Source organism: Condylostylus longicornis, unplaced genomic scaffold, assembly GCF_029603195.1.
Source record: "Condylostylus longicornis isolate FDR11 unplaced genomic scaffold, ASM2960319v2 ptg000038l, whole genome shotgun sequence".
Taxonomy (NCBI): Eukaryota; Metazoa; Arthropoda; class Insecta; order Diptera; family Dolichopodidae; genus Condylostylus; species Condylostylus longicornis.
The window spans coordinates 15,082,133-15,101,473 of NW_026578007.1; the positions used below are offsets into that span (position 1 = coordinate 15,082,133).

A 19,341-nucleotide genomic window follows, 5' to 3' on the forward strand; every position below is an offset into this window, starting at 1 on the left:
TATGAACATGCAAAACTCTGAGCCATGTCCTTTTAAACGATAACTCAAAAATGAAATAAGAAAATATCACTACATTTTCGGGAATTTTTTCTTTCCTGCCAAGGATGACAATCATTGTAATTGGGTCAAATCGGACTGTCATGGTATTGATAGCTGTCATGGAACTGAAAAAGATTAAGTTGAGAATTTTTGTGGGATAGCTTGACAGATTCATACAGTTGCTATGTAATCCAAAAATCTAATTTTAAATATTTCAAAAATTTTAGAGACAATTTCGTGCATGAAAGCCGGCTCACTAACTTTCAATCTTGTAATAAAATTGCCATATAGTAGGGTATAATTCAGTCGAATAAGGTCGACTGAATTATTTTTACTTGTTTATATTCCTTTTATTACTTTATTTATATTGTTATTGTTTTTGTTATTTGATTGCACATTATTATTATAGGCATCGAAGTTTGCCCGTAAAACCCTTTCAACAAACAAACAGAACAAAAAAATATTGGTGTCTTTTCTATTTTTTAAACACAATAATTATACCCGTACGAACGTATGTTCGAAGGGTATACTAAATTTGCCTTACCGTTTGTAACGCTAAGAAATAACGGTGTTAGATATAGACTCAAGTGTATGTTTTTGATCAGCGTCAAATTCTGAGTTGATTTAGCTTTGTCTGTCCGTCCGTCCGTCCGTCCGTCCGTCCGTCCGTCCGTCCGAACGATAACTCAAAAACTAATTGAGCTAAGTTCACCAAATTTTCACAAATGATTTATTGTAGTAAGTGCCAGAACCCTATTTAAATTGGACATGATCGGGGTACCGGTTCGGGTAGCTGCCATACAACTTCAAAATTTATTTGGCTATATCTCAGAAACTATAAAAGTTATGGTATTGAAATTTCACACAAACGAATATATTAGTAGGGCCAATATGCCCCATAAAAGTCGTTGAAATTACTTGGCTCCTTCTGGTACCTGCCATACAACTTCAAAAGTTATTTAGCTATATCTCAGAAACTATAAAAGCTGTGATATTGAGATTTCACACAAGTGAATATTTTAGTAGGGCCAATGTGTCTGGTAAAAGTCGTTGAAATTACTTGGCTCCTTCTGGTACCTGCCATACAACTTCAAAAGTTATTGGACTATATTTCAGAAACTATTAAAGCTATGGTATTGAAATTTCACACAAACGAATATATTAATAGGGCCAATGTGTCTCATAAAAGTCGTTGAAATTACTTGGCTCCTTCTGGTACCTGCCATACAACTTCAAAAGTTATTTGACTATATCTCAGAAACTATAAAAGCTGTGATATTGAGATTTCACACAAGTGAATATATTAGTAGGGCCGATGTGCTTGATAAAATTGGCTAAAATTTCTTGGCTCTTTCTGGTAGCTGCTATACAACATCAATAGTAGTTTGGCACAACCGGTATTTTGAATAACACATAGTACTGAAATTTTTCATAAATTAATATGGTAATACGGCAACTTAAAGTCATAGTCTGCCCCATAGTTAGTTATGGCACATTAGTTATTCGCACATAGGATAACAAATTCGTACGGGTATCACAGAGTTGACAAGGTCAACTCTATTTTTTTCTCGTTTTTATTTAATTTTATACTTTTGTATTATAAATGTGCGTTTATTCAACTATTTTATTCATTTACATATTTTATACATACATTATATCCAATTTGAAAATATTTATGTATATTTAATAGTTAATACCTTTTAGTATACTGTTATGATGATTGTTTTCATTATAAATATTGTATTTTTACTTTGAATGCGTTTAAATTATTTATTTGAATTTTAATAATACAAAAGAAGAAATGAGAAAGAAAAATTGGAAAATTATTTTTTGTTAATATGTGAGAAATTCATATAATTTTTATAGTTGAATTGAATTAGTTATAATAAAAAATAATTAAAATAATTTATAATTTGTTATATTTAGCACATTATCAATTTGTAAACGAATGTAGTTATTTGTTTCATTCTACCCGTCCGATTGCCCGTACGTCCTTTCGAAGCCGAACTTTCATACACAAATGGATTGGTGTTAAAAGCCTATTTTTATAAAAGAATATTTTGACACAGGTTAGGTCAGGTTAACGCGGCAATCGTCAATTACACTTAATTGCAAAAACATAACGTTACCAAAATAGTGAACGTCAACGGTGTGCAATTTCCGTTGTTAACCCAGCACAACAACGGAATGGCGAAATCAACTGTACAGTATTTCGCATACAATGTAACAAACACATGAATTTAAACTATTTTACCACCGATGGAGAAATTCACGTCAGTAATTTCGCTTAACTCTGGGCAATCCCATTAGAATATGTGTATTTTCTACATGAATTCTGACATTTCGCCGCGAAAAATCCTTCTTGTTCTGTTCTAAACTTAAGCCAAATAAGCACGCAGCAATACCGTTGGAACTCTATATACCCATCATCACACAAATTATTCGGAATTTTTTATGAATCGATTTTTTTATGAAAAAAAAAATCGATTTTTTATGAAAAGCTAATCTACTCAATTTAATAAAAATACCTTTTTCAGACATTTTATTGTATCAAAATTATACATTTATAAAAATAAATTAAAGTAACATAAAAAAGTTACGGTTTTCTTTTATTACTGTGAAGTCGTCAATTACGAAACGACCATTGAAATTACGAGTAACTCTAGTTCTTTGGTTTTCGCCTTTATCTTCGGATTGCTTAACTCGTGATCAATCACTTGTTCACATTAATTTCTTCACTAGTTCAATCCTTCAAAGTCTGATTCTGTTATATGGATTGATATAACGTATATAACAGTGCGAATACATTGGAAATGTGCTGTATCCATTTTAAAAATTATTGACTTAAATCTGAATCAGTTTTTTTGCCATTGAATTTTATTGAACTGCAAAAATATGTAAAAAAAACTTTAAATTTTTTTGCTTTTCTTATAGTATACTAGATATTAATGTTGATTTGCAAAAAGTTAGTATTTATAGAGAAAGTATATTGTTATACTATATAAAATTGTTTCTCTTTTTTGTTTTCTTTTGAATTTAATACAAGATTGAATATTAAAATTGCATTAAAATTAAAAAGTTAAAGAAATGAAATTGAAAAAATTTTTATATATTACATAGTGTATAATTTTAAGTTGATATATGTATAAAATATACAAAATTGTCACATTATAATTATAATGCAATACAACTGTGAATACCTATACAAAGTAATACAAATCGTATTAAACGGAATAATATGAAGCGTTTAAATTCGGAGGAGCAACTAAATAAGTTTTTATGACTGTAGTGATCCCATCAGTAAGATTATCGAGTTATACAATTATAAATCAATTTAGATCTAATTCCTATCTTTTAGAGTTTGTGCACTATATTTACATGCCAACGATATACTTACTTAGGTTTTATCATGTCGGAGATTCCAGATGAATAATCCCTAACATTTATGTAAAGTAAAAATTCTATACATCATATTTGCAAATGTTGCAGTACTTTATTACTTAAATGTGATTTTCATTACGATTTCCGTGATTATATTCCATGATTTCCGTGATCACTCATTTTCATGTAAAGTAAAAATTCTCTATATCATATTTGTGAAAATTTTAACGGCACATTATTATTTATCCGTGAATATAATCCTCATTACAATTCCTGTGATTATATAAAGTATTTTACTGATACATCGTGGGTTCTTTGATTAATAATTGCTTCTCATCCAAATGTAAGTGTTATATTTTCTATTTGTTATATATACTTCAAAATTGTAACGCTATCTATGATCTGTGGTAACTCTTAAATATCTAAGATTCTCTAGCAGATCTTTGATTTGCTTTCAAATTATGAGTTGCTTATTATTTCGCGACCAACCTATCTTTACATTCCGTTCCTGCAATTCGATATTGTGTTCAAGTTATATTAGTCTGAGCTCCTATTGTGAATGATGCTTATTCCCAATAGATATTAAGTGAGTAATATTTATTTACAATTTATTTATTTAATAAAAACTTTTTTTTTTTAAATCACATAACTGGAAAGGAAAACGTAAAGTGACTAAAATTATATTTTATGCTCAAATATTTTATTAAATTAATTTCATTATAAATTGTAGTTTATTTTTTATACACTCATTTTTTTTTTTTTTTATAAAATCTTTAAAAAGTATAGGAAGAATAATATTTATTCATTTTTACATAAATTATTTTATATTTTTATAAAACGGATCCAAATAAAAATAAAAAAAAAAATTATTTGTCATTGCATACCGCAGAGTAAAAGTGTGTTCACTTATTGATCACTTATACGCCATTTAACAATTTTTAACTCCTCTAGAGAATCACCTTCAATTTTATTAAAACTAGATGGAATTTTCATAAAAAAATAAATATCTTATGTGTAAAAAACAAAAAAAAAATCGGGAAAGAAAACGTAAAGACATAAATATGACAGACGTTGAAGCAAAAGAAAAAAAAAAAATAAATAATAAAAATTAATACTTAGTTGTAAGTAATATGTAAGAAAATATTGTTAAAATCACAGATAATTTTCAACATAAAAAAACATAATATCAGTGAAAAAGAGGAAGACCAAAAAAAAGGATGATATGATGAACATAAATAATAATTTTTAGTCATTATTATATACATAAAATTTCAGAGGTCCCTAATAAACTCATTGTAATTTTTAAATTAAAATTCTTATAACACTGGTTTGGATTTTGACCCTGCACATTTAACAAGTTTGAATTAAATAAATGCATTTTGTTGGCGTTGTGCTACTGTTTAGAGAATTTTTATCTCTACCTAAGACATTCTTCGTTTAAGACTGCCTGATGTACATAGTCTACAAACGGCAATACCGCACTATTAGATGTGGCAATTTTTGCTATTTCAGAAAATTTTTAACTGAAATTAATTAATGCGACACAGAGTTGCTTCTTATTGCATCATATCGTACCATTTAATTTTCCCGTAAGGAGTATAGCAAGGATCTTCCTTACATAAAAGATGTTTTTTTTGCCTCAACATTATACGTATTATTAATAAGTTCATAAAATAAAAAAAATTCTTGAAATCTTATTAATTAATATTTTAAAACTTGAACGTCTTGATATTTGGAAATATCTATGGAAAATAATATGGTACGCTTTGAATTTTCAAATTAAACTTCAATCTCGATTTTCTAAACGGAACTGATTTGTGTATTTAATTGGAATTATAATTGATTTCCAAAATTTGGCAATTTTTAATAGGTTCTCGAATACCTTATTTGAATTTTTAGGAAATTAAGCGGTATTAAATAAAAACACTTGTGCACTGAAATTTATGGATTTGCTTGAAAATAAAGAACTGTAATTTTTACAATATAGGGACTATTGAATTTTAAAATATTTTTTAATAAAAAAAAAAAAACAAAATCTTTAACTTGTAGGTTACATACGAGAAGTTAAAAATATTTTTTGCTAAAAAAAAATTTTTTTTTTTCGCTTAACTTCATGAAAAGTCATTTGACTTTCTGTCATGGGATTGCGATTTATTTATAGCTGTATATTTGTATATTTTTACAAATTGTAAGATATACTCATTTATATTGAGCTAAGTAAATATATATTTACATTTTACTTGGGTATATATGCATATATATATATATATATCACAATTTATACATGTCAACGACTATATTTTTATGTATGAAGATGAAAAACTTGTTTTTTTTTTCTCGTCTTGCTTTGCTTTTTGATTTTTATAATCTTCAAGTTCACAATTTTCTGAATATCTACTCATTTTATTACATTAATTTTTTTTCGGTCTGTTTTTTCTCTATAAAATTTTCATTCGTTCATTATAAAAGTTTGGTAAGTACAGTGTTAAAGATTCTTAAGATACATACACATTTGTACATACATCATTGGGTAGATTTGTATATGTATACCCTTCTTTATATAAATTTCCAAAAAAAAAAAAAGAAATAATAAAATTTAAATCTGTTCTTTGCTTTTAAACTAAAATACCACAAAACTGCTATTGATTTTTTTTCTTCTTTTCCTTCATATGAGCAAACTACACATATCTAGGTACGTGGTAGATATTGTTGAAATACTTGATATCTTCTTCTCTTCTTCTTCTTCTGGCGCTACATCTCGTGGTGAGATTTGGCCTTCTTTACAATTTGCCTCCATTCTGCTCTATTTTCTGCCTCTCTCTTCCAATCGCGAACCCCTAGTGTTCGCAAATCACTTTCTATGCCGTCTATCCACCTAGCTCGTGGCCTGCCCCTTCCTCTACTTAACAGTGGCTTATATTCGAAGGTTCGTTTTTGTTTGCGGTCTTCAGGCATCCGTGCTAAGTGGCCAGCCCATCTTAATCTCTGGGACTTGATGTGTTTTACAATATTTTCGCCATGTATTGATTGATTCAACTCTTCGTTCGTACGCAGAAGGTATGTTCCATCTTCAAGTCGTTTGGGACCAAAAATCTTTCTTAATATTTTTCGTTCGAAGATTTTTAAGTTATTTTCATCACCCTGAGTCAGAGACCATGCCTCGCATCCATAAGTCACTATAGGCCTGATGGTCGTTTTGTATAAAATGGTTTTTAAGTTTCTTGATAATAGTCGAGACTGAAATAGTTTCTTATTTGCGTAATAACTTCTATTGCCATTTTGAATATTTTCATTTATGCAGGCGTGCATACTATTATCATTAAATATCGTTGCACCCAAATACCTAAAATGCGTAACTCCTTCGAAGTTATATTCTCCTATGGTAATGTTTTGTGGTGCTCTTCTTCTTTCATCTCGACTCATTCTCAAATACTTCGTTTTTTCTTCGTTAACCAAAAGACCTACCTCGAGTGCCATCTCAGCCAAAACGACGAACGTTTCAGCCATCGTTCGATAACTCTTTGAGACAATGCATACGTCATCTGCGTATGCCATTATTTGGTACGGCCTCGTGAATATGTGGCCCCCATTTTCTAGCGTTCCAATAGCGTGTTGCAAAACCATATTAAATATTAAGGTTGATAAAGCATCACCCTGCCTAACTCCAGCCTTGACTGCAAATTCTTTAGACGTCTGGCCTTGTATCAATACAGAAGTTTTGGAGTCCTGCATTGTCAGTAACGTCATTTGTATTAGTTTGTGGGGTATACCGCGTCCAATTAATGCCTCACGTATCTTGCTTCGCTTTACTGAATCAAAAGCCCGTTGAAAATCTATACATAGGATATGTAGATCCATGTTATATTCGTAACATTTCTCCATTGTTTGCTTCAAAAGGAATATTTGATCTACAGTAGAGCGGTTTTTCCTAAATCCACATTGGTATTCACCAATGGTTACCTCACTAAATGGCTTTAATCTATTGTATATGATGTTAGACAATATCTTGTATAAAGAATCCAGCAACATGACACCCCTGTAATTGCTACACAAGGTTCTATCCCCTTTTTTATGTATGGGAACAAGAAGCCCCAGTGTCCAGTCGTCAGGCATCCTTTCATTGCACCATATATTGCAAATCAGAGTGTGTATATTATTTAACAATATCTCCCCACCACCTCTGACCAGCTCAATCGTTATGCCGCTCTTTCCCGGAGCCTTATTATTTTTCAGCTTATCTACAGCTTCCCTTAATTCGTCAATCGTTGGCATGTCTATAACTGGGTCCAGAGGTACATTATCGTATACGTTTTCTTCATCTGCACTGTAACCTTCATTAAGTGTTTTCTGGAAATACTCAACCCATCTATCCATAACTTTGTTTTCTTCAACTATAAGATTACCTTCTGAGTCTTTGCAGACATTAAGTTTCGCTTGGTAACCTTTAGTCTGGTACTTGGTTCTTCTATAAACTTCCCTAGTGTTGCCTTCTAAGTGTGCTTCTTGAATTTTTTCTACTTGTCTTTTCATCATTAATTTCTTTTTCTTTCGACATAGTTTAGTAGCATATTTCCTCTTTTGATTATAGTTTTCGTGGTTTGATCTTGAGTTTCTATTTAACATTTTTTGTCTCGCATCATTTTTAATTTTAATGGCTAACTTGCATTCGTTATCAAACCAATCTATGTTTCGTTCGATCGGCTTCTTTCCTACTACTTCGTTAGCAGCTGTGTTAAGGGTATTTTCAATTCGTTTCCACTCTTCATTTACTGATTCATTTTCTTGAGCGTTGTTATTGGCATTAAGCATCTCGTTCACCCGGGATTGAAACCGTTCTCGAATTTCGGGGGTTTTTAATTTTTCGGTGTCCCATTTGATTCTCTTAATGCCTCTTTCTTTGGCAACATTAGCAATTCTTTGTCTAAGAACCAGTTTCACAAGAAAGTGATCGCTGTCACAGTTTGCTCCTCTACATGATCTAACGTTCAATATGGAGGAAGCTCTTCTCGAGGAGATCAATACGTGATCAATTTGATTAACTACCTGTGAACCCGGAACCCTCCATGTTCCCTTATATATATCCTTTCTCTCGAAACAAGTACTTTTGACTTTTAATGCAGCTTCACTGGCTAATTGACACAGGCGCAAACCATTCGCGCTCGTGTTGTCATGTAAAGAATGTTTCCCAGCAACTTCCAGCACAAATTCTTCCTTTCCAACTTTCGCATTAAAATCGCCCAAGAGTATAAGAGTGTCATACGATCCTGCCTTTTCACACAATGTACTTAGGTTATCATAAAAAATATCTTTTTCTTGTTCTTCGGAATCTTCTGTTGGTGCATACGCACATATAACTGTAATATTGCAGAATTTCCCTTTAAGTCTCAACGTGCACAGCCTGCTATCAACGGGTGTAAATCCTAATATGTTATTTCTTAATTTTTTGTTTATGATAAACCCTGTACCGTACATTCCTCTTCTATTCTCGTCACCACTATAGTATACTATATATTCCTGTTTATTAATTTTTCCATATCCTTTCCATCTGGTTTCTTGTATAGCTAATATATCTATTTTATATCGCAACATTTCATATGCTACTTCTTGCATTTTTCCAGATTGTAACATTGTTCTTATATTCCAAGTACCTAAATTTAAATCATTGTCCTTTAAACGTTTCCTAGTTCTTATACCATTATTTCCATCCAATATCCGAGGCATTTGTAAAGATTGCATAACACAGTTAGTTTTTTGTAGTGTCCGGGTGTTAACCGTACGACTAACCCCCAACCTGGAGGACCGGGTCATTTGATTTCGGAGTTTTCGTCTCCTAGCCTTTGAGAAACCAATCTCCTGACGTGCAAGGCAGCACCACCGGCAGTTGCTTCGTGATTTTTTCCTGCATGAAGGAGTCTAGATAGCTATGCTACCAGGCCTTCCCTACAGGTCAAAATCCTACTCCCTGCACGCTCTACCTATTAGCCCAGTATATTGGTTACCAGGAGGGACCACGAGGAGGTTGGTAGAATGCGGTTTACCCCCCCTTGAAATACTTGATATATAGAAGATATATAATGTATATATTAGTTAATATTGGAATATATATATATATGTATATATAATGTGTTCATATGTTTTAAATATAGAGATATAATATGCGAATAGCATAAGTAACATATTTTATTATTGCATTATTTCACCTTATGTAAAAATCTGTATAAAGTTATAACATTAATGTACAAAAAGGGTCCATAAAATTCTGGTAAGAAAAAAGAAAAATAAAACAAAGAATTAAGAACGAATTTTTTCATATATATTTTGTGATTTTAGCTAAGCAGAATTGGGGGAGGAGAAAGAAGAGAAAGAGAGGGAGTGAAAAAGAGTACAAGAGACGGTACAAGAAGAAAACTATTTGTTTGTAACCAAAAGCAGAATCAAATCGTTTAATACTGTTGTGATCTCTTCTTATATTCTTTTTACTCGTTCCTCTTGTTTTTCTTTTCAAAATTATCTTTTTGTTTTTGTTCTGTTACGATTGTATTTTTATGGTTTTTGTAACAAAATAACAAATTTTTTTTTTAAGCTACACATATTCTTTACCCATTCTTTTTGATTGATATAACAGTGTTACCGTGTTTCCAATTTTTTTGGAATTCAAAATAGTGAAATGAAATATGACACCATAAAACCATTGGCATATAGTCAAGATATGTTCGTATAACGCCACTAGTAGGAAAAAATCAAAAAAGAAAATCTATTGGCAATACCCTCATATTAGATTAATTTGAGTTTGTTATTTAGCGGCAACACTTAGTAATAAATAACAAAGCACATTTTTTGGTCTATGTCTATGTGTTGCCGCTTCCCGTCAATTTATGTTATGTCCTTTTCAAGATTTTTTATTTTACGCTTTCTTCATGAATTTTATTCTTATACTTAAAGTTTAATGGCGGTCTTGGTCCTTTCCAGCACACATATTTAAATAGTGTAAATAAAATTTAATACAATCGTATAAAAACTTGATCATACCGGACGTGTATATGTAAACTGGTTCGCATATGTAAAATATTCACAGCTTATAAGATACCATAATAAAAATTGCTAATAATAGAGACAAGTTAGCTTTTGATTAAACAAAATGGACCTTTTAAAGTTTAACTCAAAAATAAAATATGATAGGCGTTACGAAAATTAAGTTAATTTAATTTAAAAGTTGTTTATAAAATTCGAATACATTCAGTTCCAACCCAATATTTAATTACTATAAAACTCATAGTTAGAGCTGAGATATGTCAGAGTCGAACCAGATACAAAGCAAATATGAAATGGCAAAATTGCCTGGTTTTATTTATTGTTTTTTTTTCCGAAATGTGGTGCCTTAGTCTTACAAAACAATTATGAGTTTCAATTTGTGAAATTTGATTGTTTCGTCGTCCCAAGTTCTTATTAAAATCTCAATATTTTCTTGTTTTATATAAATGCTCTACATCTAGCTTATTTAATCTTCTTCTCATTCTTATAGAAACAGCATCAACACCAAAGCTATAATAAGCAGAATGTAGCAATATACGATTGTATAATCAATTGAATATTAAATGAAAATTTTATTGACAAACCATTTGTAACATTGTCTATTTTCCATTTCCTGTAACAACACTTTGATTTTATGAATGGTATGGCATAAAAGTATTTTGTATATTTCAAATAAATAATCGTAATCGATTGCAACATTTCCGGCAACACTTATTACATTTTGTATATTATTACATATATGCTTATATACCTAAATTTGTAAATTTTATTTAATTTTTATCTTCATACATTTTTATACTTATAAGTATATGAAAATTATATACACATACATGAGTATATCTAAAATGCTTAAAAATGGATTTTGGTATACGCAACCGTTCAACATCCCATTTCTTTTTATAAAACTTTTTCTTATTATTGGTATTATTATTTACCTTTTCTGTTTTTTTTTTGTGTTGTTGTGTTGTTGCTGGTGCTAGAGCACTGATGCTGTTGTTTTTATTCACAATATGTAACAATATTAAGAAAACAAAAAAGCAAAACCCACAAGAACATTCAATTTTTTGTATACAGTTTGTAGCTATTCACATATGTATGTATGTATTTGAGTATGTACGTTTACAAATATGTTGAAGTTATAACAACGATGTGAGGCAAAAAAAAAAATTTCATATAAAAATAAGAGAAAAAATTAAAATCGAAAAAAATAAAAATCAAAAACTCTGGAAAAAGAAACAAGAAAAATAATAAATTAAAACAACAGTAACAACAACAAGAGCAACAACAATATTTTAAAGTCAAGCATCAAAATCATCAGCATCACATAACAGCTAAACAGCATCCGTTTGGCCATAATATTATTTAAGAAAACAGAGAAACTCAAAAAGAATAAAATGAAGAAATCGTAAAATCTTTAAATTGGTGGAAGTACGCAAATATGCCTATATAATGGCATACATACAGATTAAATGTATATATACATACATACAGATTTCACTTTACTGCACCGCTCTAAAATTTTAATTTTTTTAAATTGATCAGTAATAATGATTTTTATCATTTATTGCTATAGATAGATGTATGTCCATAATATAATGTAACTATTATAATCATATTATTCATCAATATCACTGCTTATAAGAATTTATTCTTCATCTGCATCAGCTTCATCTTATTTTTCATGAATGTGCTTATGTGTGTAAGCAACGAAGCAAGGAAATGGTCAAGATCATTTTATAAATCCATATACATAATAAATTGTTGGCAAATATCCTTACTTAAAAATTATTTAAATTCACTATGTTGCAAAATGTTTCCATTTTGAAAATTTTTATTAAAGCTCTAGTTTTTTATACTTAAGTTGAAAATTTACATATAGATCAAGAAGTTTTAGTGATTTTGGTTTAAATTTGAAATATACTACAAATTAATTGTAGTACTTATACGGTCGACTACTTTAGGGTTTGTACAGTTAATTATAATCCTTAAATTTGCAATTTTTGTGAAATTTTACAAATTTTTCACGGCCAATATGGCACTTTCTCAAAAGTTCATTGTAAAGAAGTTAACTGTAGCTATTTTTTCTGATTAACAATATACAATACAATATTTAAATAAATCAAATGCAAGCAGAACGTAGAATATACAGTTGTTTTTCCTATGGAAATGATTAATTTTAGCCGAAATTCTTAAGAGACTGTACCTACATAGTACCGATACATAGTTACCAATATCTATTAATTACTGACTCATTGTACCTTTAGACAATTATTCACATATAATCAATAGCACAATTCATTTGAAATTTCCACGTATACATACTTGGATATTAATTTCCTTCATGACTCCTGTAAGATTCCTTGATGTGCGACCATTTAGTTCCATGAGGATGCGACCTACTAGTTCCATTCTATAATATAATGGATTTAATAATATATGTCATTAATTACTAAGTCCATAACCTGATCCTTCAACTAACCCAGTAAAATACTAGTTCGATTTTTGCACTAAATCAAATTTTCGAATTTTCCTCAAGATTTTTCATAAATTTTTAATATATTAATTTTGGTATATAATTTTTACCCTTTCCAAATTTTTATCCAAATAAATTATAATTTCTTATTACACTGAATTATTTTCTTTTCCTTTTTCTTTCTGAATATAAATAAAATGACCATTTTATACGGCGGTTTAATCATTAATGATTATTGGAAAAGCAACAATAACAATAATAATAATATCAGCAATATCATCATTATTATCATTAAAATTATGTGTGTGTATTTCAATCATCTTCAACACCATCAACACCATCAATAACATCATTACATCAACCATCATTAAAATCAAAACTACTATCAATATCAATAGATATATTGTATAATAAAAATCATGAATAATAATCATTATCATTGATTGAGTTGATTTTTTTTCTGTTTTCGTCATCTTTTAATTTTTATTAACCAAATCTAAAGATTCAATGAACGGAGACGAAATGAAAAAACAAGAAAAACAAAAATTGAAGAAAATTTTTTTTTTGTGATTTAGTTTGTTTTGTTCTCCTTGTTTTACTAAATTAACCCTATAAAAAAATCATGTTGTATATTTTAAAATTTACATATATGTATATAGACTTATTATTACAATATTGAATATATATATATATATATATATATTTATCTACCTACATAATAATATATTGTTCATATTAATATAAATAGTTCTGTATATATGTATGTACATACATATATATATGTATTAGGTATTTATTATAATATATAAGCGTATGTAAATTTAATAGTAAATAATTTGGATCCCCGTTGTTACTATAGTTACACTGTTATACTGCTCGAATTCTGTATTTCTGAAAGTTTTTGATTCAAAAATATTTACTCTTACACAAGCAACAAATATTTAAGAAGCTGTACTTCTCGTAGAATCTCATGCCTGAAACGTTATTATAGATAAAAATTATTATATATTAAATTATGCGATTATCAATCTCAAAAGTAAATGCGATAATGTTGAATGCGGTCTCACCAGAGTACACTTCCGCTGTTATTTTTGCGACTCTCAATCTCAAAAGTTATTGCGATAAAGTTGAATACGGTCTCCCCCTTTAAGGCCCTTTAGGCCCGTTGAGCTACAATATTAAAAAAAAAGCTTCCATTCAATATTATTAAAAATTTCCGAAATTTCATGTCTTGTATATTATATGCTTACCAATAAGAAAGTGCTAGTTCAGTAAATTTATTGATCTTCGCATTTGAAATTATACAAACAAGCTTGAATCAAAAACAGAAGTTAATTTCGACAATTTCTCATATAAAATGCAATTCTTTTACTTACTATTGAATGTATGATTTATATAATTAGCATACATATAAGGGTATAACATTCTTTCTGGCAACAGAGCTGCGAATGATCAATATTCAATGAAAACGACTCAAATTCATTGCAGATCTGCTTTAGCTGTGTTATTTTATAGAAGAGACCACCAATTGACACTAGATTTGCTTAGATTACAGTGTGTTATCACTCTCATGCCCTAATTTAGAATCAATACAATTATAGTACTAACATTTTTAAGACCTTCAAATACCATTTATGACTATAATATTAGAAAAACAAACAAAATAACCCACATTTGTCATAAGACACACTTTTTTTTTAAATTATAAAAGGATCATAAAATTTTACTGTATGTACTTATAAAAATGTTAAAATTGTTATTAAAAAATTGGATCAATAAATTCAATTCGCCTCATATACTCACTCTCTCTCTCGGTTTTTTTTTTCAATTTTATTTATGACTTAATTAATTCTCTTTGTTACTTTAAATACTACTTTTAATACTCTTAATTATTTTGTTTTATTACTTAATTTTACACATATTTTATCTAATAATTTTCATATATAACATTAATTATAAAAAAAAAAAAGAAAATTTATTATATCTACAATTTTATTATAACTATTATTAAGAAAAAAACAGAAAACAAAAAATCAAAATAACTTGTAAAATAATTTATGATTTCAATAAAAATCCTCCTTCCATTCATAACTATTAATTAAAAATAACAGAAATAAAAAGAAAATAAAAAACACTATAAAAAAAATAAAAAATTATTTTTTAATAGTTCAGTTCATTAATTCACCACCAATTTGTTTGGGTGAGAGTGAGATAATTGAGTGAGAGTCATTCATTTCATTCATTATTTTTCATCCTTCTTGTTGTTTTTATTCAATTCTCCTTACGGTTTTTTTACTCTTGTTACTCTTGCTTTGTTGATTATAAAGTGTTGTCGTTGTGTTTTTTTTTTGTTTCTTATTAACAATTTTTTATTATTTTTTACTTTTTTTTTTTAATTTTATTACTTATTATTATTCTTTTATTTTTATGATTATTATAACAAATTTATTCACGCATGCCTCCTGTTTTATTATACCGTAAACTAGCGAATCGACTAACAAATCAACCCAATTTTTTTTTTTTTGCTTTTGTTTCTAACCTGATCAAATGTCGATAAATAATAAATTAATAAAAAAAATACAAAAAAAAAACAAGTAGAAATCGATGCTTTTTTCAGATATTCCTACTTATATGATCAACTCAACTTTGAATAGAATCTAATAGAGAATTGAACAACAAAAAAAAAACAAAATATTTAACCACGCATCGCAAACACCCCAAAAAGAGCCGTTATTTATGATGATAATAAAAAAATACAAATTTTTATTAAAAAAAAAAACGCAAAAAATAAAAAAAAATAAAGTTTATTCGTTTAATAACTGTGAACAATTCGTTAATAATTTTTAAGAATCTTCGGTTTCTTTCGGCTTTTACAGGTTTTCTGTTCTCTGTTGTGGGTTTTTTTTTTTTGTGAATTAATTCTTTTATTATTGTACGGCAATTAATAAATCTTTCTTAGTATACAATAATAATTTAATTAAATAGTGTGAAATAAAAAAAAAAATTTTATATGATGAATATTTTAAATTAAAAAAAAAATATTATTATTTTATAGTTATTTTAATTAATTGCAATGAAATAGGGTAATTTTTTAAAATGGTAATAAATATTATAAAAGATCAACTGCTATTATTAATTTTTGTAAGAGGCAAAACTGATCGTTATATGTACTTACGTATAACAAGTAAATTAATTTAAAAGAAAACGAGAAAAAAAGTAGAGTTGACCTTGTCAACTCTGTGATACCCGTACGAATTTGTTATCCTATGTGCGAATAACTAATGTGCCATAACTAACTAGGGGGCAGACTATGACTTTAAGTTGCCGTATTACCATATTAATTTATGCAAAATTTCAGTACTACGTGCTTTTCAAAATACTGGTTGTGCCAAACTACTATTGAAGTTGTATGGCAGCTACCAGAAAGAGCCAAGAAATTTTAGCGAATTTTATCAAGCACATCGGCCCTACTAATATATTCGCTTGTGTGAAATTTCAATACCATAGCTTTAATAGTTTCTGAAATATAGTCAAATAACTTTTGAAGTTGTATGGCAGGTACCAGAAGGAGCCAAGTAATTTCAACTACTTTTACCAGACACATCGGCCCTACTAATATATTCACATGTGTGAAATCTCAATATCACAGCTTTTATAGTTTCTGAGATATAGCCACATAACTTTTGAAGTTGTATGGCAGGTACCAGAAGGAGCCAAGTAATTTCAACGACTTTTATGGGGCATATTGGCCCTACTAATATATTCGTTTGTGTGAAATTTCAATACCATAACTTTTATAGTTTCTGAGATATAGCCAAATAAATTTTGAAGTTGTATGGCAGCTACCCGAACCGGTACCCCGATCATGTCCAATTTAAATAGGGTTCTGGCACTTACTACAATAAATCATTTGTGAAAATTTGATGAACTTAGCTCAATTAGTTTTTGAGTTATCGTTGGGACGGACGGACGGACGGACGGACGGACGGACGGACAGACAAAGCTAAATCAACTCAGAATTTGACGCTGATCAAAAACATACACTTGAGTCTATATCTAAGACCGTTATTTCTTAGCGTTACAAACGGTAAGGCAAATTTAGTATACCCTTCGAACATACGTTCGTACGGGTATAAAAAACGGGAAGGAAATAAAGTTGGTATTTGTATTATGTAGGCCCTATTACTATTAAAATTTTTTAAATTATTTGACAGCTCTCGTTAATATTTATGCATTTTCTATTAAATTTTGTCGCAATAGCTGGTCAATTAATAAACATTTTAAAATAAATTTTATATATATTATGGTTGCCGAGAAATAGACTGTTAATTTTCGAAATTTTACGGCAGCTATTTTAAGAAAATTGTGCAATATTGGAAATAGTACAACAAAATTTTGTCAAGATAGTGGCCGCAATACTGCAATTCTTTATAAAAAATTTAATTGTTTTAGTTTTTATGATCAAATTATTTCCTAAATTGCGTTGGATTTTTAGCAAAAACGTTATTACATCTCCAAAAATTTTGACCCAAATCAAATTAATGATTAAGACCGAAAATAAAAAAGAATTAATCACCTGTAAAATAATCAACCGATGTTGTATAATTCTAAAGTTGTAAGCATTCATTTATATGCATTTATATGGTACTTTTTTTTAAACAGTCTGTAGCTCGAAAATGAGTATACCTGAACCGTCCCCCTACCAACCAAACAGTTGTTTGCAGAAAATTAATCAAAAAAATCATCCCTAAAATTATTTGCCACTTTATGTGAAACGCCTTGTATAAAATAATTATTGTTATTAACATATTTACAGTGTTCACTACAACAAAAATTACAACAACTTATTAAAATTATAAATAAATTTTCAAAAATTTCTCACGCCATCTTAAACATTTTTTATAACCTTCTCATATTTCATTTGCATTATTTCTATCTATACTGTTTTAATAGTGTTAGCACAGTACAAACACAACTATAAAAAAAATCAGTATTTTATTTATTTCAAAAAAAATTTACCAATATATTATGTATGTATGTAGTAGGTAATGCACATTTTGTTTAATTGGTATTAAACAATTGGTATTAAACTATTGGTAAAGCCAAACTTAAAACAAAATATGCCGCCTGAAATCAAAAGATTTACGAATGTGACAACTTCAGCAAAATCATTATTTTAAAATTATTTTTGTATTAGAGTATAGATTCTAATCTGAAAAAACTTTATTTATTTAATAAATTTAAAATTGTTTGAAGCGAAAGAATTTTGGCTTGTAATGGTACAATTATTTTACAGTGGAACCTGGATTGTACGCCAATGGATAAGGTGGACATCTCTTAATATTGTTCAGTAAACATTTTTATACTTTTTCACATTTCTTGAATTTTTCAACAATATAATCTTAAGTATAAGTGAAATTACCTGTGTCCTCTTTGTCAAAAAGAGCTCTGAGTTTGTGCTAGAATCGAATTCAGTTTGAATAAGTGAAAAACTTTTATCTCTCGTCTCTTGAAAACTCGATTTTTTAGATTTCTCTAGAACCCAAATCAGCTGTTGCGTAAGAATTTATTATGACTTCTTGAACAGAATTGTTCTGGAATATTGTTACTGACTTTAATAAATTTTCGAACTAACCCATATTATATGCTATTAGAACTCGTACAAGTTCGTATTGAATTATATATAGGTATGTTTAGAAATTCCAACCTCAAAAGACAATATATTAAAAAGACCGTATTATAATATTTATAAATTTAATCTCAAGAGACCGTATTTATAATATTTGCAATTATAAATACGCGGTCAAATACTCTGTTAATTTAGAGTCCTACCGAAAAAGGTAGAATCGAATTATAGAAATTTTCATAGCAAGTCTTGGTTCAAAATTTTAATTCTCTTAAATTTGTACTAAAACTCTAATTCTATTCATTTACTTCGGTTTACACAGTTAGAATTGTTCTTATACCTATTAGTATACATAAAACAAGAAACCGTTTAAATTTTAACAAAAACATTTCTTTTATATTCATCCTAATAATTGTTATACAACATACTATACATTTTACATAAGAATAAAATATATAACAATGGATTCATTATTCAAAAAATAAAAAAATCCTTACAATTTCAATTCGCTGATCTAATTTTAAGATTTCCTTAAAAAAACAAAGTAAACGAGTAATAAACTCTACTACAATTATGTTACATAATATGGCAAGGAATACTTTTTCTTTTCGAACACTTTCACATACTTATAATTGTGTAGAAGAGGAAAATATTAAAATAATTATTTGAAAAAAAAATTTTTTATGCAATCAAACAAATTTAACTTTACGTTATTATGCACCATGTCAAAAACAATCTCTTATGTGCGCTGCTGTTAAGTGACAATAATTATTAAGAGAAAAGGAAGAAA

At 28.6% G+C, this 19,341-nt stretch overlaps 1 protein-coding gene across 1 annotated transcript; it reads right to left on the bottom strand.

The window, feature by feature from the left end:
* Window positions 1–6,171: 6,171 nt before the first annotated feature.
* LOC129608951 (uncharacterized) lies at window positions 6,172–9,141 on the bottom strand. The gene is made up of 3 exons (XM_055520757.1): window positions 8,081–9,141; window positions 7,583–7,942; window positions 6,172–7,399 (listed from the first exon to the last, which is right to left on the bottom strand). The coding sequence occupies exons 1-3, from the start codon at window positions 9,139–9,141 to the stop codon at window positions 6,172–6,174; spliced, it is 2,649 nt and encodes an 882-aa protein (XP_055376732.1).
* Between the last annotated feature and the right edge of the window lie 10,200 nt (window positions 9,142–19,341).

Coding starts and splice junctions, on each gene's coding strand:
- LOC129608951 (XM_055520757.1), bottom strand. CDS start 9,141: ATGCCTCGGATATTGGATGGAAATAATGGTATAAGAACTAGGAAACGT. Junction 7,943..8,080: donor TGGTTTGATAACGAATGCAA/GTTAGCCATTAA, acceptor AATGATGAAAAG/ACAAGTAGAAAAAATTCAAG. Junction 7,400..7,582: donor AGAGGTGGTGGGGAGATATT/GTTAAATAATAT, acceptor CATATACAATAG/ATTAAAGCCATTTAGTGAGG.